The sequence below is a fragment of the Megascapheus bottae genome, chromosome 22 (assembly GCF_031878675.1).
Source record: "Megascapheus bottae isolate mThoBot1 chromosome 22, mThoBot2.hap1, whole genome shotgun sequence".
Taxonomy (NCBI): Eukaryota; Metazoa; Chordata; class Mammalia; order Rodentia; family Geomyidae; genus Megascapheus; species Megascapheus bottae.
Genome location: NC_143530.1, coordinates 14,229,847 through 14,252,545, shown reverse-complemented (window position 1 = coordinate 14,252,545; position 22,699 = coordinate 14,229,847). Strand labels below are relative to the sequence as shown.

The window sequence follows — 22,699 nt, the reverse complement described above, 5'->3', positions numbered from 1 at the left end:
CTTAGCTATGGTAAATAATGCTGCACTGAACATGGTAAGTTTAGTATGGTCTTGTTTCTGGGCATTTGGGTAAATGTCAAGGAATGGGATTGCTGGGTCATAGGGGAGCTCTATGTTTAGTCTTTGGAGGAACTGCTATACTGCTTTCCAGAGTGGCTGAATGAATTTACACTCCAACAGTGTAGTAGTGATCTCTCCCGGCCACATCCCTGCTAGTATCTGTTATTAGAATTCTTGATCATGGCCATTCTAACTGGAGTGAGGTGGAATCTTAAGAGTTGTTTTGATTTGCATTTCTTTTATGGCCAGAGATATGGAGCATTTCTTCATGTGTCTATAGGCCATTTTTATTTCCTCTTCAGAGAAGTTAATGTTTATCTTCTAAGTGTGGAGAAAGTGTACCTGCAACAAATACTTTCCTTTCTGCTTATCATCAGAAATGGGCAGCAAAGATTGTTAAACTTGAATGGTCAAGAAGTCTAATCTGAAAGAAACAATCTTGGAGCAGGGCTTAGGTGGCTCACACATGCAATCCTAGCTACTCAGGAGCCTGAGATCTGAGGATAGTGGCTGGATACCAGCCAGAGCAGTAAAGTCCAGGAGACTCTTTTTATCTCCAGTAAACACCAACATAGCTGGAGCTGCCATTCAAGTAGTAAAGCGCTAGACTTGAGCAAGTGCAGCTCAGGGACAGCACCCAGACCCTGAGTGAGATCAAGCTCCAAGACTGGCAAAAATAGAGGAAAAACAGAGCCAGAGCCAGGTGCTGGTGGCTCACGCCTGTAATCCCAGCTACTTCAGGAAGCTGAGATCCTCAGATCTCAGCTCAATGGTAGAGGGCTTGCCTAGTAATATTAAACTAGATGATCTTGTTTGTGTCGTCTCTATTCCCTCATTCTCAGAATTGATTCATAGCTTTTTCAACTGATTCAAAGCTGAATACCTTATTCTCATAGATAAAATAAGAATTCAAACTTACATCATCTTGATTAGTGTAGATGACTGGTGGTTCAGACAGACACCAGTGGCTCTTGACTGTACTCCCACTTAGGTGTCTAAAGTCCTGAAGATCCCTGCTTGAAATCAGCTCAAGGAAAAGTAAAAATTCCTATGTCCCAAGTAACCAGCAAAAGGGCTGAAAGGGTGGCTTGAGTGGTAGAGCATCAGCCAAACAAGCTTGAAACCTCAAGTTAAAATATACCAGCAGGGGCCGGGAGTTTGGCCTAGTGGTAGAGTGCTTGCCTAGCACGCACGAAGACCCAGGTTCGATTCCTTGGTACCATATACTTAGAAAAAGCCAGAAGTGGTGCTGAGGCTCAAATAGTAGAGTTCTAGTCTTGAGAAAAATCCAGGGACAGTCTTCAGGCCCTGAGCTTAAGCCCAGGACTGGCAAAAAAAATAAAAATAAAAAAAAAATCTACCAGCAAAACTTAATAGAAACCTTAGGTGAGCCACACGTAGTGGCTCATGCCTGTAATCCTACTCAAGAGGCTGAGATCTGAGGATCATGGCTCAGAGCCAGCCCAGGAACTAGAAAGTCCTTGAGACTCTCATCTCCCAATTAATCACCAGAAAACTGGAAGTGACACTGTACATGGTTCAAGGGGTTGGGAGGGAGCCTCGAGCCAGGCCAAGTTCATGCCCCACAACTGACAAAATACAAACAAAAAAACTCCTCAGGTGGCTGAAAAGTCTCTTACTTTGCAGGAAGAATTGTCATTTATCATTTAGATAGTCAGGTAGAAATTTTATTGCTCCTGATTCTACCTTTCCTTTATAAACACAGTTAGTTCAGTTACATCTGTTGTACTTTAACCAGTTTGGTCATATTACACATGTGATACACTGATTCAGATGAGTTATGCAGGCTGGAATGTGGCTTAGTGGTAGAGTGTTTGCCTAGCATACCTGAAGCCCTGGGTTCGATTCCTCAGTACCACATAAACAGAAAAGGCTGGAAGGGCCTGTGGCTCAAGTGGTAGAGCACTAGCCTTGAGCAGAGAGGCTCAGGGACAGAGCCCAGGAACTGTGAGAAGCCCTAGGGTGGAATCAAATGTTACACATAGGAGACTGAAGCTTCACCTCACAGCCCCATCTGAGAAGCACTGACTTAGGAGAGATGTACATGCCTCTTAAGACTTCTTTTCACAGTAGAGGCCACTGTCAATCCAGAGTACAGTCTCAAAGGTTACAAGCTAGGTTCAGGCCCATACCCTCAATCCCCTCTCTAGCCAGGGGTAGCCCCACTCCACAGCTGAGTTAGCACAAGTCGAGGAACTGCTGGAATAGTAGCTGGAGCTGTACCAGGACCTACTAAGAAAGCAAAAGCAGTCCTGGAAGGTCCAAGCCGTGGCACTCAAGAATCAGAAGCTCAAGGACGCACTGAGAAAGCCTGGGAAATAGCTAAACTTCCTACCAGTGCTCTCTTCACCACCCTTAAACACAGGAAAAAATGCCCGCCCTTCTTCACCACCCATGCCCTTCCAGAAAAGCTCAGCCTCTCGAAGACCAACAAAATAACGTACATGGCAGCCCTATGGAAACAGAAAACCATAAGCTACATCTAGAAAGGTAGTAGGGGCTGAGAAGCCCTGGCTTCTGTAGACTCAGTCCCACCTCCCACCTTGGCCATACCCCCAGAACAGCCCTCACCACCCAAGTTTATCCCAAATCATGCCCCAAATCACCTCAGCACAAATACAACAAAGGAAGAACATTTACAGATACCAGAGACACATTGGTGTTTCATTTTTAGTTTTGTTAAAAAAAATTTCTGATAAATCAGAACAGGTTTAGGAGTGGTGGTGATGCAAAAGGAGGAAGTATCAGGGTAGGGGTGGGGGGCTGTCGGGGGCAGGTGGCAGTAGTGTCTCCATCCCTACGCCTGGTGTCCTCTCCTGAAGACTGTCACATTCCAGAATGGGCGAGTTCTCTACCGTGTCTGTTCAACTACAAAGGATAAGGCACAAAAAGTGAGTCAGCACAAAAAGTGAGTCAACACGAAACGTGCACATTTTTCATATTGCCCTGGAGGGTTCAGAGGACAGACTCAGTCCTGAAGAACGAGTGATCGATCATCTTGACAGAAGGGACCCCCACACGGATGTCAAACCACATCCTAGACAGAAGTGGCCAGGTAGCCATCATGAATCAGGTGTAAGACAAAGAGGCAACCTGGGTCATGACATGAGGTCGATACTCACTGTAGGAGGAGATGTCTATCTCATCAGGCAGCTCACTAATATTGACCTCAAAGCGGTCCTGTACATCATTGAGAATCTTGGCATCATTCTCATCTGACACAAATGTGATGGCTAAGCCCTTGGTGCCAAACCGGCCTGCTCTTGCCACCTGAAGAAATACAAAACAATCAGATTGAAGATCCCAGAGGAGTAAGATGGCTGAGAGGAAGAGAAAGGACAGGGAGTAGGGGGTCCTCTTGGGTGAGGACGTACCCGGTGCAGGTAGGTGTCAGAATCCTCGGGCATGTCGTAGTTGAAGGCGATGTTCACCCGCTCTATGTCCATGCCTCGGCCAAACAGGTTGGTAGCCACAAGAATGCGCCGCTGAAAATCCTTAAACTGCTGATACCGAGAAAGCCTTTGCGAGGATAAAAAATTAGAAAAATGGTGAGACTCTCTTCTCTCCATGGGCCCAAATTTTCCCAAGAACACAAAAGCCCTCTCCAACTCCAGCTCACCGCTCCTCCTGGGGCATGCCGCGGTGAATGGCAATGGCTGGGAAGTTCTGCTCCACCAGAAGCTGGGCCAGGGCGATGCAACGCTGCACAGACTTCACAAAGATCACCACCTAAGGCAGGGGGTCCATGGCATTTACAAGAGAAGCAACGAATGAGACATTTTCAGGAATTTCACTTTCCTAAAGGAGATCCTTAGTTCCTCTTACCCTCTATCCTACCTTATGCTTTTTTTTTTTTTTTTTTTGCCAGTCCTGGGTTTGAGTTCAGGGCCTGAACACCACCCTTGGACTTCTAAGGCTAGAGCTCTACGACCTGAGCCACAGCACCACGCCGAGCTTTTTTTCTATGTATGTGGTACCAAGGAATCAAACCCTGGTCTTTGTGCATGCTAGGCAAGCACTCAACCACTAGGCCAAACTCCCGGCCTGTTTTTTCTATTCTTTTTTTTTTTTGCCAGTCCTGGGCTTGAGCTCAGGGCCTGAGCACTGTCCTTGGACTTTCTCAAGGCTAGAGCTCTACCACTTGAGCCTCAGCACCACTTCCGGCTTTTTCTATGTATGTGGTACCGAGGAATCGAACCCGGGTCTTCATGCATGCTAGGCAAGCACTTTAACCACTAGGCCAAACTCCCGGCCTGTTTTTTCTATTCTTAATAGCCTTTTATTCTCTTGGCTCTGATTTCTGCAGAGCTGACCTCTGAAGTAGCATGAAGAATAGTAACTCACACTGGCCAACATTTTCAGAAGCAAGGATGAGGATATCTCATGAAAGCATAGTAGAAATCAGAACTAGAGACTAAAACAGGGGACCTAAGGGATCTACCTTAATTCTAGAAAGTAAATTTTAGAGTATATAACACTTAGGTAAATGGATTACTTTAAGAAATATAGATTAAGAACCATATTCAAAGTAACTCTGTATTTGTACAAATTTATTAGCTTTAAGGATTTTATCTTTTGAGGCTTACTTTGAGGTATTTTTTTCTTTTTGTCAGTCATGGGGGTAAAACTCAGGGCCTGGGAACAGTCCTTGATCTCTTTTGCTCATGGCACGTGTTCTACCTCTGAGCCACAGCGCCACTTCCAGTTTTTGAGTAGTCTCCAGAGGACTTTTCTACCCAGGACTGGCTTTGAACTAGGATCATCAGCTCCCAGCCTCCTGAACAGCTAGGATTATAGGCATGAGCCACTGTCCCATCTTTGGTGTTTTGATATCATGGTTTGAACTCAGCGTCTCAAGCTCTTGCTTGGGCTTGTTTGCTCACAGGTGGCACTTTATTACTTGAGGTGCACTGCCAGCCTACATTTTGTTATTTAATGGTGATGAAGTCTCATGGTCTTCTGCGGAAATTGGCTTTGAACCTTCATCATCTGTGATGAGGTGTGAGGCACCAACTTTGAACTTACTAAAGCTTATTTACACATATCAGTGACGGAACTGAAAAGCAGCTTACCTTGCTCAGTACTCAAGATATTTACATTCTCATTTAAAAATCTCTCCAGCATTCTCCCTATCACATATGCAGCTCCCTCAATAAAAGGCTATTAAGTCTTCACATCTCTACCGCTGGAGGTGTATCCAATGCTCATCCCCCTACCTGACCTTAAATGACTGACCTGGTTGAACTCAAGGACATCTAAAAGGTCAAAGAGCTTCCGGTTCTTCTCGTTGTCCTTCAGTTTCACGTAGTACTGCTGCAATCCATGCAGCGTCAACTTCGTCTCATCATCCACGAAGATCTCCATTGGCTGAGGGGGAGGAAGGGGGTGGGGAACGGGAGGGCAGAGTGGGGGGGTTAAACCTGGGGGGGTGGAGGAAGTTGATCTCCAATACACCCCATGAGGGGATGGGGAGAAGAGTAAAGTTCGAAAACCACACCCCACCACCAAAAATACCCATTCACATTGGTTTCTTTTGCATTAGATCTAATTTCTTTCTTATCAGTTGAGTTTTAAAGACTACCCCTCAACTGAAACCATCAGGGACAAAAACTTTGCAAAACCACACAATGGCAGGATGCCATTATACCCTCAAATGGAGGTGGTGGCAAGAAAACAAGGGGAGATGGCATTCAAGGGGAGAACATGATTGGAACATCTGGATAATGACAGGTAACAGCAACTCTAGGTCAGAGTAACTCCATCAGAGCAGGTTGTAAGAACATCGGGAAAAGGAGATTTACTCCATTTGAGTTTCCTCTATGAAAATTTTACAAGAAATTAGCATTAGACACTCATTAGCTAAAGGCATAGCTTAAAGATCAGAATGTTACAATGGACATAGTGAATACCATTTATAAGCCAGGAATGATAGTGCAGATTTGCAATCTCAACACTCAGGAGGCTGAGGCAGAAGGATCAACAATTAAAGAGCTTGAGGTCAGCCTAGGTTACATAGCAAGACCCAGTCCCAAAGGTAAAACAAGAGCTACTTCAAGGGAAGCAAAAATTGCTCAAGATGAGGTACAACTTGCTCTTGGACCACTAGGGAATTTTTTTAGATGACACTGGTCTCAGAGCAGAGTCAAATCACCTATAGGTTTCAGAGCAAGTATCAAGCAGCCCTAAAACACAAATAGGATAGCAGATCATGGTATTAACCTTTAAAACAAAGGGGGAGGGGGACCCCTCATTATGCTTGAGAGAAAAACAGCCTAAAAGACAAAAATGGGACATAAAGCAACTCCAAAGCCAAATTTTCCTAACATTCTCCATACGATTTCAGGGGACAGGTAACATCTCCATACAATTTCATGGGGCAGTTAAAAGAACCAGGAACAAAATGTGTATGCAGTACAGGGGGGGAAAAAAAAACAACAGAAAAGCCCCACTACCTGAAGGCAGGCAAGCAAGCAAAGCAGCCTTGGTTCATGGCCTCCTTCAAATCTAATTCTAACCCCAAGTACAATCCAAGAGAAGGGTATCCCAAGGGAAGGAGCGCGGCAGGGAGGGCAGAACACACTCCACTGCTCATTCAATGGCTCCACCAGCCCAACCCTAACACCCACCTGGTCACATCCAAGTGGAGTGCCCCACTTTACCTGCCCATAACCCTCTCCTGAGCATTAAAAAAAGGGACTTTTTTTTTTTTAAGTAAAGGGGAAAAAAAATCTACCTCCCCATTGATGACACACCTCCCCAAACACATATTGGGGGGGGGGGATGTGGCAAAGCATGTTAGGTTCAGGAAAAAAAACAAAAAACCAAAACCAAAACCAAAAAACAAAAGCCAAAAATAAAAACCAAAACCAAAAACAAAAAAACAAAACCAAAAAAACGGGAACGAGGGGAAAAAAAAAAGGCTGGCTTGGTCCTCAGCTTCCTGGTCAGGTTTCCTGCGGCTTCTGCTGCGGCCATCCACCGCTTGGTGCCGTCTGAATTCTCTCGTCGTGCCACGGTGCTTCTCTGCTGCCGGCTCACATCAACCGAGGTTCCGATGGGCGTGAGGACGTTCGGGCAGGAAGGAGTAGGGGATGGGGACTGAGGTGCCAAAGGCCCCCACCCCTAGAGGCGGGGAGGGGGCAGGTTTCACTGGTGGTGCTGGTTGCTCTTCTTCTGACATGCCCTGCCATCTGACTGTCCCTCTCTTGCTCTCCTGCTTCTGGGAGGTAGGAGTTGTGGTGAGAAGACTCCAGCTGTAAGCTCAATGCCACCTTGAGGTGTGTGGCTGTGGGGGGCTGATGGGTGGGTGGTAGGGCAGAAAGTTCTGCCCTCCCCCCAAAAGGAGAAGAGGTTCAAAAAATGTTGGGATTTTTAAAAATGTTGAACACTACCCGCTCTCACGTTAACCCGACCAAGTCTTCCGGATTTTCCCTGGCACCCGCGCAGACCCTAACACTAGCTGTCTCTGACTCTATGTGTATCTTCAAGGAGTCATCGCTCCCAAATGGGCATGAGCCCCCTTCTTGATGCTTGAAGGACAAGGGAGTCTGGAGGAAGAGGGCGAGGAAGGGGAGGAGGCAGCGGGCGGGGAGTGGAGGGAGAGAAGGTAGAAGGGTATTTACATCTTGCATGAACTTTCGGCAGACTGGCCGGATCTCTTTGCTCAAGGTAGCACTGAACATCATGACCTGCTTCTCATGGGGGGTCATGCGAAATATTTCCTGGACATCCCGACGCATGTCTGCAACAAGAAGAAATGACAAGACAGAAAATGAAGGCCTGGGACTCAAAGACCAGACTTCCCAAGGAAGGCGATGACCACTGAAAATGGATGAACAAGGAGTCGTTTAAGGGCAAGATGACCTCAGTCTATTTTCTCCAATAAGTATAAAAATCAAAGCTTAAGCTGGAGGCGGTAGCTCACCCCTGTAACCTTAGCTACTCAGGAGGCTGAGACCTGAGGATCTTGGTTCAATGCCACCCTGGACACTAAAGTCCAGGAGACTTATCTCCATCGTGAGCTGAAGAGGTAAGGGAAAGTGCCCAGGCCCAGAGTTCAAGTTCCACACTCAAAAAAAAAAAAAAAAAAGAGCAAGAAAATAAAAGAACAACAGATTTAAATAAAGATGGAAAGATGGGATCAGGTTTAGGGGTTTTCTTTGGTCATCAGTTGCAGGGTTTGTACTCGGGGCCTGGATCCTGTCCTTGAGCTTTTTCATGGAAGGTTAATGCATTACCACTTTGAGCCACAGCACCACTTCCAATTTTCTGGTGGTGAACTGGAAGTCTTACACTTTCCTGCCTGGGCTGGCATCAAACCATGATCCCCAAATCTCATCCTCAAGTAGCTAGGATTACAGGGGTAAGCCACTGGTGCCTGGGTCTGTCTCTGTCTTAACCCGGTAAGAAGTAAAACACATCACAGAAGCTTCCAGAAACAAGGCCTTATAGTCCATCTCATGCCCCCTTCCCTACAAAGCAGCGCAATTAGATTTATCTACCTAGAGTCCACTTTGTAACTCACCATCTTAAATAGGCTGAGATCATGTGAAATAACTTCTCCTTAGAGCTATATATTTTCCAAAATTTAGCTATTAGAAAACTGTATTGACCTCACTTAGGACTAGAATACCACACTATGTATATTTCCACAAGCCCTCTCACTAATCCTAGAAACCTATTCCGCTATAAATCCCAATCATGCTGTACAAGCATGTCAAGAGTACAGACTGACTCTCCCTATGATAAATCTCCCCTATGATACTAAGTACAGGAATCTATAAGGCTAGGGGTGGTAGGAACATTTATCTAAAATTATTAGTGACCCATTCTCATTAGTGACTTGTAAAAGGCCATTACAGAGCTGGAGATGTAGCTCAGTGGTAGGATTTGTGCTCCAAACATTCAAGGAAAAGGGCTCATCAATACCCAACACGGAGGATGGGAATAACAAGACAGTGTAAACAACTCAGAGCCATCAGTCATGGGTGATAGATTAAGAGTCGTCTTTGCACTGATGTGCTCCATTATCAAACAAGCATCATTTGGCTCCAAAGGAAAAGTGCCCACACCACTAGACCTGTCCCAGTATAGCCTACAACTCACCGAGCTGTTCAAGCATCTTATCACATTCATCCAAGATGAAGTGTTTAATGTGTTTGAGATTGAGGCTCTTATTTCGAGCCAGGGCTAAGATACGGCCAGGAGTCCCTACGACGATATGCGGGCAGTTCTTCTTCAGCACCTCTTCATCCTTCTTGATAGACAGACCACCAAAAAATACTGCGACCTGCACGGATGTGGGAAAAAGTCTCACAAAGAAGGAAAGATTCCAACTACCTTAGAGCTCTTATTAAGTTTGGTCTAAACCAAATGATAAAAACTTAGAACTAAAAAGAATTATAGAGATCATCTAATTTTTTTGGGTCACTTTTGGGACGTGAAATCTGGACCTGGGTGTTGTTCCAGAGTTCAGCGCAAGGCTACTGCCCTACCCCTTGAGCCACAGCACCACTTCTGGTTTTCTGGTTAACTGGAGATACTGAGTCTCACAGATTTTAGTGCCTAGGCTGGCTTGGAACCTTGATCCTCAGATCTCAGCCTCCTGAATAGCTACGATTACAGGTGTAAGTGACCATGTCTGGCTTCTATTCTAAAACTTTTATGCGCTTCTCCTTTCTAAAACACTGAGACTAACAAATGCCTGCTCAGTGTTACAAGGTTAATGAAGACAGAATGTCTATTCAGCTGGAGCGCCCCTAACCTAATTGTACTCCTTTACATACCTCTAAGGGCTCTACTTCATTTTGAGAATAAAGGCATTAAGGTGCCTGGAGTCTGGCTTAGTGGTAGAGTGTTTGCCTAGTATGCACCAAGACCTGGGGGATTCAATTCCTCACTACAGAATACACAGGAAAAAGAAGTGGTGCTATGGCCCAAGTGGTATACCTAGAGCTCTACCTTGAGAAAACCCAAGGACAGTACTAGGACTGGCACAAAAAAACAAAAACAAACAAACAAAAGAATAAAGGCATCAAGAAATCAGAGGAAAAGTCAAATACCACAAATAGTTGTGAGAGGAAAGAGAGGGGATAACAATGTTCAATAAGAATTGTACTCATGGGCCGGGAATTTGGCCTAGTGGTTCAAGTGCTTGCCTAGCATGCATGAAGACCCGGGTTCGATTCCTTGGTACCACATACATAGAAAAAAGCCGGAAGTGGTGCTGAGGCTCAAGTGGTAGAGCTCTAGCCTTGAGAAAGTCCAAGGACAGTGCTCAGGCCCTGAGCTCAAACCCAGGACTGGCAAAAAAAAAAAAAAAAAAAGAATTGTACTCATTTCCTTACTTAACTTTAACCCCTCTGTACATCATCTTAAAAAAAAAAAAAAAAAAGTGAGGGCCAGGAGTTTGGCCCAGTGGTAGAGCACACGACGCAGGTTCAATTCCTTGGTCCCAACGACAGTGCTCATGTCCTGAGTTCAAGGCCCAGGATTGCCGCCCCCCCCCCCCCCAAAGTGCAAACACCAAGTTTTCCTAATTGAATTATCACAAAAGCCCTGTATAATTACAAATTCATTTAAACAAATGGTTCTAAAGCCTTTGTCCTCTATCAGCTAACTCCAGAAACTGCTAATTCAAGGAAGGAAAAATCAAAGAATCAGATTGTCATGACAATATTGTAAATATTTTTTGTTCTTACAACAAACCTAAAATTATTAATGTGTAAGTTAGATTTTAGTAAAACAGGAAGCACACCATCAGCAATGAAGATTCTTGCCCAAAATGTTAGATCTTAATGTCAAAACTTTCAGACAGCTAGGGTTGGGAGGTCATCATGCTGAAGAGCTCAGAGACAGTGCCCAGGGCCAGAGCTCAAGACACAACTGGGAAAAAAAAATTTTTTCAGAGGCAGGAACTAGTGGCTCACAGCTGTAATCTTAGCTTCTCAGGAGGGTGAGATCTGAGGATCATGGTTTGAAGCCAGTCCAGACAGAAAAGTCCATGATAAAGTACTCAGAAAAAAACAGGAAACGATGCTATGGCTTAAGTGGTAGAGCATTAGTCTTGGGCAAAAAAATCAGGGATGGCTCCCAGACCCTGAGTTCAGCCCTCAGGACACAAAATTAAATAGTGAAAAAACTAATTTTTTCTTTTTTAAAAGAGGCTGAGAATGGCTTGAGTAGTAAATAGCTTGCCTTGAATGCATGAGGCTTTGGGCTCAATTTCCTCCATACTGATTTAAAAAAAGAAGGGGGGTGGGGTGGGTAGGATGTGCCGGGCATTTTGCCTAGTGGTAGAGCGCTTGCCTAGTATACACAAAGACTGGTGTTTGAATCCTCAGTACCACATTCATAGAAAAAGTCGGAAGTGGTGCTATGGCTCAAGTGGTAGAGCTCTAGCCTTGACAAAAGTCCAAGGAAGGTGCTCAGACCCTGAGTGAGTTCAAGCCCTTACTATGGGAAGAACTAAATCCAGCCAAACAAATCCAGAATGGGCCATCCTGTATAATTAGCTCAGTCTCTTCAAGTCTTTGAGGAGGAAGAAAGTAATTTTTCCTTATATTTATGCTGGATTTGGGGCTTTGGGGGTCAGGGCCTGGATACTGTCCCTCAGTATTTGTACTCAAAGCAAGTTCACTATCACTTGAACCACACCTCACAGGCTTTCCTGCATAGGTTAGGTTCAAACCATGATCCTCAGGTCTCACCTACTGAGTAGCATCTAAATTATATAAGCTTTTTTTTTTTTTTGGCCAGTCCTAGGCTTTTGCTCAAGGCCTGAACACTGTTCTTGGCCTTTCTCAAGGCTAGAGCTCTACCACTTGAGCTTCAGCACCACTTTCAGCTTTTTTCTATGTATGTGGTAACAAGGAATCAAACCCAGGTCTTCGTGCATACTGGGCAAGCACTCTACCACTAGGCCAAATTCCCGGGCCCATGAGCATTTTTTTAAAACCATGCATACATACTGCTACTTTGAATTTTAAGTAATTAGCTTTCAGTTTAGGGCTAGTCAAACATTCTTAGCCTGTAATCCTCGTACGTTGGAGATGAAGAACCAGAGGTTTAAAGCCAATCTGGACATAGTAAAGGAAATCATTTCTCAAGGAAAATAAATAGGGAATATGAACTAAATATTACTCTCCATTCTAACACACATCAGTGTTTAACCTCCAATCACATAGGGATCCTGTTAAAATGTGTTTTATACTCAGTAGGTCTGGAATAGGACCCAAACAATCTATATTTCCACTAAGTTCTCAAATGATGTTGAAGCTACTGGTATAGGAGGCACACTGCACATACCAAGGCTATACAAAAGAAAACAAGTCAATCAATGCTCCCGTGGCCCTAGATATCCCATCCAAGAGAGCTGAATCATGAATTTTATTTAACCATGTAAAATCAAAGCAAACTAAAGTTTCCCCAAATACATAGTTAGTGTCTTTGAAATCAAAATAAACCATACCTACATCTTAGTAAAATCTCCCATACAAAAGTCCACAGAAGTTATCAGTGACATATACTGGGACATTAGTGTTTAAGCCTAATGGAACATGGGAGATTGTGGACCTACAAGTCCCCAAGCTCTTCTCCCAAGTATCATTTACCTTAGCTTACCTTGACATTGGGCATGTATTTAGAGAAGCGCTCATATTCCTTGCTTATCTGAAAAGCCAACTCCCTGGTATGACACATCACCAATACCGACACCTAGAGAAGAAAGCAGACAAACATCTAAATCTATGCCTCTGGGGAAATTATTGTTACAAAAGCAGGTCATAAATTACTTTAAGTCAGGCGTGGCCGAGCACAGGCCTGTAATCCTAGCTACTCAGGAGGCTGAGTTCTGAGGATCAAGGTTCAAAGCCAGCCTGGCACAAAAGGACCTGAGACTCTTATCTCCAATTAGCCTCTAGAAAACAGAAGTGGGGTTTGGCTCTAGATAGGGCAGTAGCCTTAAGCTGAAGAGCTCAGGGACAATGCCCAAGCCGAGTTCAAGTCCTATGACGAATAAAAAATAAAAGGATAAAAAATACTGTTCCCAGAACATTCCCAAAATATACCTGTCCAGTAACTGGCTCCAACTGTTGCAGTGTGGCCAACACAAACACTGCAGTCTTTCCCATGCCTGACTTGGCCTGGCATAGGACATCCATTCCCAGAATGGCTTGAGGGATGCACTCATGCTGAACTAAAACAAAAAGCAAAAAAAAACAACAAAAAGATAAATTAGACTAATCTCCAGGCACTCCATAATGCTTTCACCATGCTAAACACATTTCTTCCCACTCAATCCTTTAAGTACCTGATTCTTGCCAACTTTCAGATCCCTTCTCTCTGCCCCCTCAATCACTTGTATCCCCAAATCAGACCCTCCTAGTTCCTTCTAACTCTTGTGTTCTCCAGATCCAGGCCTCCCCAGTAGTGCTAAGAACCCTCTTGTGCACCTACCAAAAAGCTCACCTTCAGTGCTTCTGGCTGTCCTTATTTTTCTTAAACTGTAACAATCCATGACATTTGAATGCCTGCCACAGGCCATTTCTCCTACTTAGGTTGCCGTGCTTTGGGTCACATAACCTTGCAACCTTAAACAAAATGAAGGACTTGGTACCTGACCCCAAAACCAGCCATATTTAGACCAGACAGTATGGTTTCCAGAGAGAATTGGTCTGGCCCCAAAAAGGGAACTTGAAAATCCAACCAGACCCTTTCTGAAAACTTATGAACAAACACAATGACAAAAATTTAAAACAAGGTGAACAAGAAAAGCCAGGCACAAGAACAAATGGCAGTTTTCTAAGTTGTTCTGGATCATTAGTACTTTTATGCTGTCATGAAAGACAAGCCATAAGCCTTTTCTATTAAAACCTCTACTTCTTCCCTAACTTTTTTGTTCTTTCCTAATTGTCTTGAATTTAAATATAAGCATCCATGCTAAATATAAATCTTTTACCACCTGAGGAACCAGATACACCTTTTAAAAACATCCCTAAAGTGCCTAATAAGCAGTCACAAAATGTACCTTCAGATGGATGTTCAAAGCCACAGTCAACAATAGCCCGGAGCAACTCTGGCTTGAGCAAGAAGTCTCGAAAGCCAGAGCTGTGGATGGAGACATAAGAGCCCTTGACATCTTTCTTGGCAGGGGCTTCAGCCCCATCTCCCCCAGCTGCGGTCTCCACCTCATCCTCTTCATAGTCCAAAAGCTCATTGTCCACATCGTTCTCTGCCATTATTGTGCCGGTAAGGAGATAATGGGAGAGGGCTCTGGAGAAATGCTCCCCAGATTATGAGAAAAACAGGGGGGTGGAAGGAAGGGCTTGAGAAAGGAAAGGGAAGATACTAGTTTCCAACAGAAGAGCTGTAGGATAGGGGAGGGAGGGAAAGACCAAAAAAAAAAAAAGTAATCAGTCATGCGCACACTTCACCAACTTTTTGCTCTCCCACCACTCACACTGTACCTAAACTATCGACACTTTTACTGGAAATGCGAAACATAAAAAAATGAACAGCAAATATAATTGAGAAAAGCGGTCTCAGGAGCAGAACTAGGTTAAGACAGGAGACAGGTTTACAAGGTATCAATCCCTAACAGAGCAGCCATCAGTCAAGGGTGATAGATAAAAGGTCAGCACTGCGCGGAGCGCTCACTTCTCACAATGAAACATCATGTGGCTGCTATTTACCCCATACCTATCTAGCCTCCCCAGTATCCCGGCTCTGTGTAAGAAACACCTGCGGGCCAGGTGTGTCGGGTGGCTCAAGCCTGTCCGTAATCCAACTGCACAACGAGTAATCAGAGAGAGACAGACTTCGGTTTCAAATGCAAGCAGAACAGTCCCACGTAATTAAGAGGAGCGGGAGTGCAAAAGACCAAAAAAAAACCAGCTGAGGCGAGTTCAGATGTACCGGGCTTGCCTTGGGTGGCGAGGCCCTGGGTTCAGTCCTCAGGGCAAATTGCAGTAGCCTCGGTAAGAAAGGAGGAGGCCCCTTCCTCCTTGGTAACCTGGCCTCAGCTTACCAGGGCTTAAGCACGTGGCCTTCTCTCCACTCGGGCCCTACTCCTCAGACACCGGAGCTGCACGGCACAACAGCGCTCGTCTGCGTTTAGAAATGCCTCCAAACGCCGGGCAAGTCCACTTGACAAAGCTCCAACTGGGCCCACACGCAAATTCTGTGTCCAGCAGCCGCCAAGGCCCAGAGCCAAGGCGAGAAAAGCCCCGCCCTCCACACGGGCCAAGGCCTAGGGGACGCCGGGCGCCGCCTCCCGAGGTCGCCGAGGCACCCAGAGCAGAAACCGGGAGCAAAGGGAACACAATGGCGCCCGAGCCACCATCTTGGATTGGGCGCCCTCCCCCCCACCCTTTCCCTCCTTGCCTCACCCCAAAAGCTTCTGCTCTCGCAAAGAGTGAAACCAGTGGAAATATCAACCCAGCTAAGTCCCAGCCACCAGACCATCGACTGTGGAAGAGGTATCAGGGACTCGTACGACAGGGTGACCTGGGCGAAGGGCAGATGGGAGCGGATGCTGGCCAAGGCCAAAGCTTACCTTAGCAGGGCGAGCGTGTATGGCGGCGGCAACAGGGACGAAAGAGAGAACCTTCCTTCACTTCCGGTTCCAGGCTTTCCTCTACCCCCCCCACCACCTCCCGCCTTCTTGGAAGTCAGCGCGCAGGCGCAGAGTGCTGGAGGAAGGACCTTCAGCAGTTCTTTTGGTTCCGCGCGCTGCGGGGTTGTCTTTGGAGAATGCCTGTCGGGAAAAAGAAAAAGATCAAGCCACTTGTAACGCTTCTGCTCCTGTCAGTACGACATACAAGTAACTTGCTTTCCTACCGTTCTCTTTCTTCACTTTCCTTTTGTTCTCCATGTCCTTCAGGTCGTCGTTTAGATTTTCGCCACTCAGGGGTTGTCTCTGGACACCTCCCCGTGGACGCGCGAAAGAGACGCGTGGGGGGGGGGGCTGCGCGTTCCCACGGGGTCCTTGGCGCGGTCGTCAAGGTGACCTCAGGCCGGCCTGGAGACCTGGCTCTCCATCAAGCTTGCTTTTCTGGAAGGAGCGGGGAAGCGGAGCTCTGACACGTGTCGCGAGCCGTGATCAGGGGATCAGGGATCCGGCTTCTTTCCCCGGAGGTCGCGATTAAGGGCAGAAATTGCCCCCAAATGACTTGGCCTGTGTAGCGTGGGTCCTCGGCGTGGTGGGCCAAGCTGTCAGAACAGGGGGGTCGAGATTCAGTGCCAAGTGTCAACGATAAAGAGTCGAGAGCTACACAAGTTAGCACAAATAGCGTTTGGTGGGAATCTACCGTGTTCGCGTTCACCATACTATTCCCGTGACCCCCGATCACTCTCCCCAAGGGACCCCCCCTCCTCAAAATTTCCTCCCCAGAATTTTTCTTTTCTTTTCTTTTTTTTTTGGTCTGTCGCTCGTGGGGCTCGGACTCTGGATCTAGGCACTGTCCCCGATCTCTTCACATCAAGGGCTACAGCCCTACCCCAGGGCCTGGGCATTGTCCCTGAACTCTTCAGAACAAGGCTACCCTTCTACCCTTTGAGCCACAGTGCCGCTTCCGGTGTTTAGTGATTCATTGGAAATAAGAATCTCACAGTTTTTAGTGCCCAGGGCTGGCTTCGAACCGTGATCGTCAGATCTCAGCCTCCTGAGTAGTTAGGATTCGCTGGCGTGAGCCACCGAGCCTGGCTCTTCCCAGAATCTTATCCCTATCCTTGAGTTGTTCTCAGCAAGAATTTACCTGGCTCATCCCAGAATCTTATCCCTGTCCTTGAGTTGTTCTCAGCAAGAATTTACCACCCCTCAACTTATCTGAAAGTGCACCATCTTCCACAACTGCAAAGACATTCAAAAGAGATTCTGCACACTCAAATGTATTGAAACCTAACCCCCCACCCCACCCCCTACACACACGCATACTTGTTTCTCCCACCCAGCTTGGTGTTACGTGGAGTCCCTCTGCAGCAATGATTAAAACCTATTCTGGTCTGTTGAGGTCTCTTGAGGTCTGTGCTTTCTTTTTGTCCTTTTGTCCCCTTGATCTTTCCTAACAATATTAATGGCTTAGAATGTTATTAATCTCATCCCCAAAGCTCCATTGTTTCTCCTTGGATTCCCCACCCACCCCCGCCCAATGAAACGTTCTCTTTGGATAATACAGAAGCTGGATGTGATGTGCCATCACTTATATAAGTCTAATTCATTTTGAGCAGTGTCACCCCTTTCCATCATTCTCCCCCATCTTTCCCAACTTCCCACCCTTCACCTCTTGTTTATATTTTATAGATAAGCAGATACACTTAGAAGAATAAAACATCATATCCAAAGCAAATAGTGACAGCCAGGTTGTCAACATCTAGTTATCTTTGCATCTTGCCCCAGCCTTCAATCTGATAAATAAACACTACAGGTGATCTGATTAGCTCAAGTCCTTAAAAAGCAAGCTTGCGGGGCTGGGAATTTGGCCTAGTGGGAGAGTGTTTGCCTAGCATGCATGAAGACCCGGGTTCGATTCCTCAGTACCACATACATAGAAAAAGCCAGAAATGGTGCAGTGGCTCAGAGTAGAACACTAGCCTTGAGGAAAGCCCAAAGACAATGCTCAGGCCCTGAGCTCAAGCCCAGGAATGGCAAAAAAAAAAAAAAAAAAAAAAAAAAAAGCAAGCTTGCCTTCTGTGGTGAACACTAGTGCCAGACACCAGTTGCTCATGCCTGTAATCCTAGCTACTCAAGAATCACAGTTCTAAGCCAGCCTGGGCAGGAAAATCTATAAGCACCAAAAAGCCAGAAGTGGAGCTGTTGCTCAAGTAGTAGAGCACTAGCCTTAAGCACAAAAGCTCAGGGACAGTGTGCAGACCCTTAGTTCAAGTTCCAAGACTGTCACAAATGGAAGGAGGAAAGGAAGGAAAGGAGGCAGGGAAGGAGGCAGGAAAGGAGGAAGGGAACAAGAGAGAGAGAGAACAAGAACTGATTCAAGGAAGGCGTCAGAAGAGCAGTTTTCCTAGCCTTAAGTAACCTTTAACTTACTTTACAGTGTTTATCAACTCTTTTTTTTTTTTTTGCCAGTCTTGTGATTTGATCTTAGGGCCTGGACACTGTCCCTAAGCTTTTTTTTCTCAGTACTATCCCTCTACCACTTGAGCCAAAATGCCACTTCTGGCTTTTTCTGTGTATGTGGTACTGAGGAATTGAACCCAAGGCTTCATGCATGCTAGGCAAGCACTCTACCACAAAGCCACATACCCAGCCCCTGTTCATTAACTCTTAACATGTGCCAAATGCTATAAGTAGGATCTGGGGATACAATAGAGTACTATTTGCTTTTGTCTCTCCCAGCAAGTTTGGAAGGACAGGCTTTTGAGGTATGTGGAGATTATGTAAGTGAATGACTGTGATAAGAAATGATGACATAAAAGGAGGCTGCTTTAACCCAGCAGTTGGTTTGTCCATAGTTATTTTATTGACACTTTTATTGTTACAGAGGGAAATCAAGGCATAGAGGATATAGAAAGGAAGGTCATGCATACAGGGTACACCACATCATTTTAGATCTCAGGAATCAGTAAACATCTGTTGAATCTTTGGGGAAATAGAAAAAAGAATAGCCAATAAAGAGAAAGGCCAACTTAAGAGAGACCAAAAATAATAATAATATATATATATATGGAGGAAGGGAATGGGGGACAAAAACATGAGAAGGGGTATCAATGTTCAAGAAATAATACACCCACTACTGATGAATGTAACTGTAGCCCCTCTATACATTACCCAGACAATAAAAAGAAAAATGCAAAGTGATACTGAATCTACCTGGAACCAAAATACAGAAGTTAAATGCGATAGTCATTTCATTTTTTCAGGGATCTCAATGTCTCTAGGGGGGAAAAAAAAAAGATGGGAAGAACAAATTCTTTAGAGAAATACCAGCATCACAGAATGAGTGGAATTAGAGACCCACTAAGAAATGTCAGGAAGCAGGAATATTTAGGTTTTCACAGGTAAGCAGAAGTGGCAATAATATCTCATGGTTTCCATTTGTTAAATCACAAGTACCTACAAAGAACTGTGATATTCTGTTTAATAATTTTCAATCATTTCTGCAACCTCTCAAGGCAGGCATCATTATTATTATTACTCTTACGGTTCCAGTTTCACAAAGGAAGACATTGTGGCTTGCAGGTTAAGTAATACGTCCCAGTTGCATAGTCCGAATGGGACAGGATTTGGAGAGGAACCCAAATCTGCTAGGATCCAAAGTCAAGGTGCTCTGTACATCCATTACTCCCTCATGTTACAAATTACACAGAAGGATTAGGTGAGGACCACTTTGGGCATTTACGAGGTCTAAGTGTTACAGAACACAGAGATTCATGTTTGAGAAGTTATTTGTAAGTGTCAAAGGAGAAAATTCTAGAGAGAATTATGATGGAACATTAGTTTTCTTTTCTTTTTGGTGCAGTGCTGGGGATTGAATTCAGCGCCACATGCATGCTAGGCAAGGGAGGCAAGGGAGATTTCAAAGAAAGGGACTGTCAGGAGTCTGACCCAATGATGGGTCTTAGGCCAAAATCCTAGGCGGTGATCCGGTAGTTAGGGTGGACCTGGGGCCTGACATCGCAGACCATGCCAAGAAGCTGGGCCAGGACACGCTCCCGGTTTCTCTGCTGGGAGCTCTGCATGCCCTGTACCTGGCGCCTTGTAGCCTGCTCCACTTCAGCTGACAGGTTCCCTTGGGATCCCATGGCCTGAGGAGTAGGGAAAAGGGAAGGGGTGCAGGAGCAGAAATAGAGAAAGAAAGGTCCAAGCATGTAAAGGGAAAGATCCTGTGTAAGACCAAAAAGAGAGGCCTTTTCAAAATTATCCCCATCCCACAGAAATTTCCAGATATGAAAGAGATCTACACAGCCCCTATTCTCTAACACCTGAAATGAGGGCTTATCCTGAGACTATAAAATCCCCACAATATAACTGCAACCTCGCTCTATATCACATTTATTTATTTATTTGCCTGAACTCAGGGCCTGGGCACTGTCCTTGAGCTACTTTTTCCCAAGGTTAGCACTCTACCACTTGAGCCACGACACTACTTCCTGCTTTTTCTGTTTATGTGGTACTGAGGAATCAAATCCAGGGCTTTATGAATGCTAGGCACTCTATCACTAAGCCACCTTCCCAGCCCCTCTACATTACCTTTATAATAACTAATTTAAAAAAAAAACCCCACCACCTTCCCACCCAAAAACCTCTATCCATGACCCTAAGTATTATCATATGCCACACAGACTATGATGGTTGCTTCTCCCATAAGCTCTAAATGTCCTTTAAAATTTTTTCTCAGACTGAACCAGGCATGGTAGCTGAACTAGCCATTCTGGAGGCTGAGATCTGAGGATCAAGGTTCAAAGCCACAAAAGGACCAGAGACTCTAATCTCTAATTAACCTCTAGAAAATGGGAAGTGGGGCTTGGCTCAAGGCTAGAGTGGTGGCCTTGAGCTGAAGAGCTCAGGGACCACGCCCAGGCCCAGGGATAGGGCGGAAGCCTTGAGCTGAAGAGCTCTGGGACAACCGTCCAGGCCCAGGGGTAGGGCGGTAGCCTAGAGCTGAAGCCCAGGCCAAATCCAAGCCCCATGACACTAAAGTTTTGTTTTGTTTTCTCAGACTCTGCATGGACATGCACGGTTCATGGCTGCAATCCTAGCTAATCAGGAGACTGAGATCCAAGGGTCACATTTCAGAGCAACTTTGACAGGAAAGACTGTGAGACACTTATCACCAATTAACCAGCTGCGGTTCCAGTAGAATAGCACTAGCCTTAAGAGACAAAGGTAAGGAACAGCAGTGGGCCCTGAGTTCAAACTCCCAATACTGGCATTAAAAAAAAAAATTCTGGGCCAGGAATGTGGCTTAATGGTAGAGTGCTTGCCTAGCATGCATAAAGCCCTGGGTTTGATTCCTCAGTACCACATACTCAGAAAAAGCCAGAGTAGTGCTGTGTCAAGTCATAGCGCTCTAGCGTTGAGAAAGCTCAAGGACAGTGCATTCAAGCCACAGGATTGGCAAAATCTTACATATCATGTCAATGTTGTGATTCTTGCCAGGATCTCTTCAGCCTCCTGCCATAATTTCCTGGTGAATCGTGTGCACACACCTCACTAGATGTACTCACCAATTTGCACCTGATCGATCCCATCCCAATTCCCCTTCAACTCACCGCCTGCTGTTTGCTCTGGAATTCCTGCTCTCGCTCTCTGCGGTATTGTTCTACCTCCATCTGTGCCTCCTCCTTAGCCTGCTTCAGTCTTCGAGCTTTTCCTGGCGGTGGAAGAAAGAATGGGTGGGGATGGATCCTCCACGAAATGTGATAGTAGGGATCAGTTCCTTCCAAAAAGTTCCTCAGCCTTCCCCTAAGCAGCCAAGTCCAAAACCTCTCCATGTCTTCTCTACTAACCATACTTCAGCACCTGGCTCTCTCTTCCACAGCCATGCGTTTTCCCAAAAGACTCAAATGCTTGTTAATCCCTCGCCCCTAATTTTATTTCCAGACTCCGAAGAGAGAAAAGAGGAGACTCACTCTTTCTGGCATCTGCCACCTTTTCAGCTGCCCGCTTTTCAGCTTGTAATAGCTGCTGGATACCCTGGGACTGACTGGCCATTGCTGTGGCTAGGAATGACGCTGTTTTGAAGGCAACCAAGGTACCAGATGGCTCCCACCTCCAACCGCCTACTTCTCCAGCTCGTCGATGCGGTCCTGCACTACTCCTGGGTCTTAGTGCTCCTCTTTTCACTCAAGCCTCCTGCACCCGGTGTCCCCCCCATCTGATCCTCCACGGATGACTGGTCCTCCTCGCCCCTCTCACCCAGGCAGTACCCCCAAAAGGCCACCAGAGAGCAGCAGAGACTGGGCGCTGAGCTGCCGGCAAATTAACTTCAGGCTGGTGCAGGATCTTCCCATCCACTAAGCTCTAAAGATGAGGCTGGGACGGAAAGGGGAGGAGAGCTTATTGGGGACCCCCAAGGAGGCTCAGAGCTAGAGACTGGGGTGAGAAGGCTGCATCCTGCCACGCGTGTTGGGCTTAATTCTCCCAAATCTCTCTTCTACCTTCACCTTTTTCTACAGGTCCCCAAGTCCAGGTTTCTGTGTCTTCCTTGTTCCTTCCCTATGGTTGTCTTAATGGTTTAACTGTATGTGGGTGGAATTGGGGCCTCAACAAAAGGGCTTGCTGGGCCATGTGCTCTCCTATTTGAGCCTTTTCCTGTATCTTCATCGATCTCTATCGTTTGGCTTCATTGTTGGCTGGGTTGTTGTTGTTTTTTTCACTTCCATGGTGATTTTCACCCGGTGTGTATCTCCTCCGCGCTCCCTAGCTCTTCCTCGACCCCTGTGCCTTCCGCTCTCTCCCCCACTTGCCCTCCTTCCTCCCCGCCCCAGCATCTCATCCCGTCTTCCGGTTCCAGGGGGACCCTTTTGTTCGGCGTTTCCTCGTTTCCCCAACCGGAAGCCTGAGGAAGAAACCATCCGGTCGGGGATGAGTGACATCCGGGAAGGCGTTTCCAAGCAAGTGTCCGCCCCAAACTTGCGTCTGGTGCTTGCGTCATTTCCGCCA

At 45.9% G+C, this 22,699-nt stretch overlaps 2 protein-coding genes, 1 long non-coding RNA gene and 2 other non-coding genes across 8 annotated transcripts; 1 reads left to right on the top strand and 4 right to left on the bottom strand.

The window, feature by feature from the left end:
- Positions 1-2,737: 2,737 nt before the first annotated feature.
- Ddx39b (DExD-box helicase 39B) lies at positions 2,738-15,715 on the bottom strand. 3 transcript variants are annotated; one of them, XM_090356067.1, is made up of 11 exons: positions 15,635-15,715; positions 14,108-14,446; positions 13,149-13,276; positions 12,703-12,795; positions 9,187-9,370; positions 7,704-7,822; positions 5,317-5,448; positions 3,701-3,810; positions 3,456-3,600; positions 3,204-3,351; positions 2,738-2,949 (listed from the first exon to the last, which is right to left on the bottom strand). In XM_090356067.1, the coding sequence occupies exons 2-11, from the start codon at positions 14,316-14,318 to the stop codon at positions 2,933-2,935; spliced, it is 1,287 nt and encodes a 428-aa protein (XP_090212193.1). In that variant the 5' UTR covers positions 14,319-14,446; positions 15,635-15,715; the 3' UTR covers positions 2,738-2,932. The 3 variants fall into 3 exon arrangements, with proteins under 3 accessions (XP_090212193.1, XP_090212194.1, XP_090212195.1); XM_090356068.1 differs by lacking the exon at positions 15,635-15,715 and adding an exon at positions 15,107-15,204; XM_090356069.1 differs by lacking the exon at positions 15,635-15,715 and adding an exon at positions 13,549-13,670 and having other exon boundaries at positions 14,108-14,190.
- LOC150047919 (small nucleolar RNA SNORD83) lies at positions 9,054-9,130 on the bottom strand. The gene has a single exon (XR_016539369.1). It is a non-coding gene; the product is annotated as a small nucleolar RNA SNORD83 (small nucleolar RNA).
- On the bottom strand, positions 14,684-14,761 carry LOC150047918 (small nucleolar RNA SNORD83). The gene has a single exon (XR_016539368.1). It is a non-coding gene; the product is annotated as a small nucleolar RNA SNORD83 (small nucleolar RNA).
- Positions 15,268-21,293, top strand: LOC150047916 (uncharacterized). Its single transcript, XR_016539316.1, has 4 exons — positions 15,268-15,557; positions 15,708-16,356; positions 20,754-20,920; positions 21,194-21,293. It is a non-coding gene; the product is annotated as an uncharacterized LOC150047916 (long non-coding RNA).
- On the bottom strand, positions 18,532-22,495 carry Atp6v1g2 (ATPase H+ transporting V1 subunit G2). 2 transcript variants are annotated; one of them, XM_090356071.1, is made up of 3 exons: positions 22,201-22,495; positions 21,307-21,407; positions 18,532-19,839 (listed from the first exon to the last, which is right to left on the bottom strand). In XM_090356071.1, exons 2-3 carry the CDS (start codon positions 21,364-21,366, stop codon positions 19,666-19,668), a joined length of 234 nt encoding a protein of 77 aa, XP_090212197.1. In that variant the 5' UTR covers positions 21,367-21,407; positions 22,201-22,495; the 3' UTR covers positions 18,532-19,665. The 2 variants fall into 2 exon arrangements, with proteins under 2 accessions (XP_090212197.1, XP_090212196.1); XM_090356070.1 differs by lacking the exon at positions 22,201-22,495 and adding an exon at positions 21,667-22,150.
- Positions 22,496-22,699: the final 204 nt, after the last annotated feature.

Coding starts and splice junctions, on each gene's coding strand:
- Ddx39b (XM_090356067.1), bottom strand. CDS start 14,318: ATGGCAGAGAACGATGTGGACAATGAGCTTTTGGACTATGAAGAGGAT. Junction 9,371..12,702: donor AATACATGCCCAATGTCAAG/GTAAGCTAAGGT, acceptor ACATCCGTGCAG/GTCGCAGTATTTTTTGGTGG. Junction 5,449..7,703: donor GCCGAAAGTTCATGCAAGAT/GTAAATACCCTT, acceptor CCTCCCCCTCAG/CCAATGGAGATCTTCGTGGA.
- Atp6v1g2 (XM_090356070.1), bottom strand. CDS start 21,748: ATGGCCAGTCAGTCCCAGGGTATCCAGCAGCTATTACAAGCTGAAAAG. Junction 21,408..21,666: donor GGTGGCAGATGCCAGAAAGA/GTGAGTCTCCTC, acceptor TTCCACCGCCAG/GAAAAGCTCGAAGACTGAAG. Junction 19,840..21,306: donor TCCAGAGCAAACAGCAGGCG/GTGAGTTGAAGG, acceptor CCTACTCCTCAG/GCCATGGGATCCCAAGGGAA.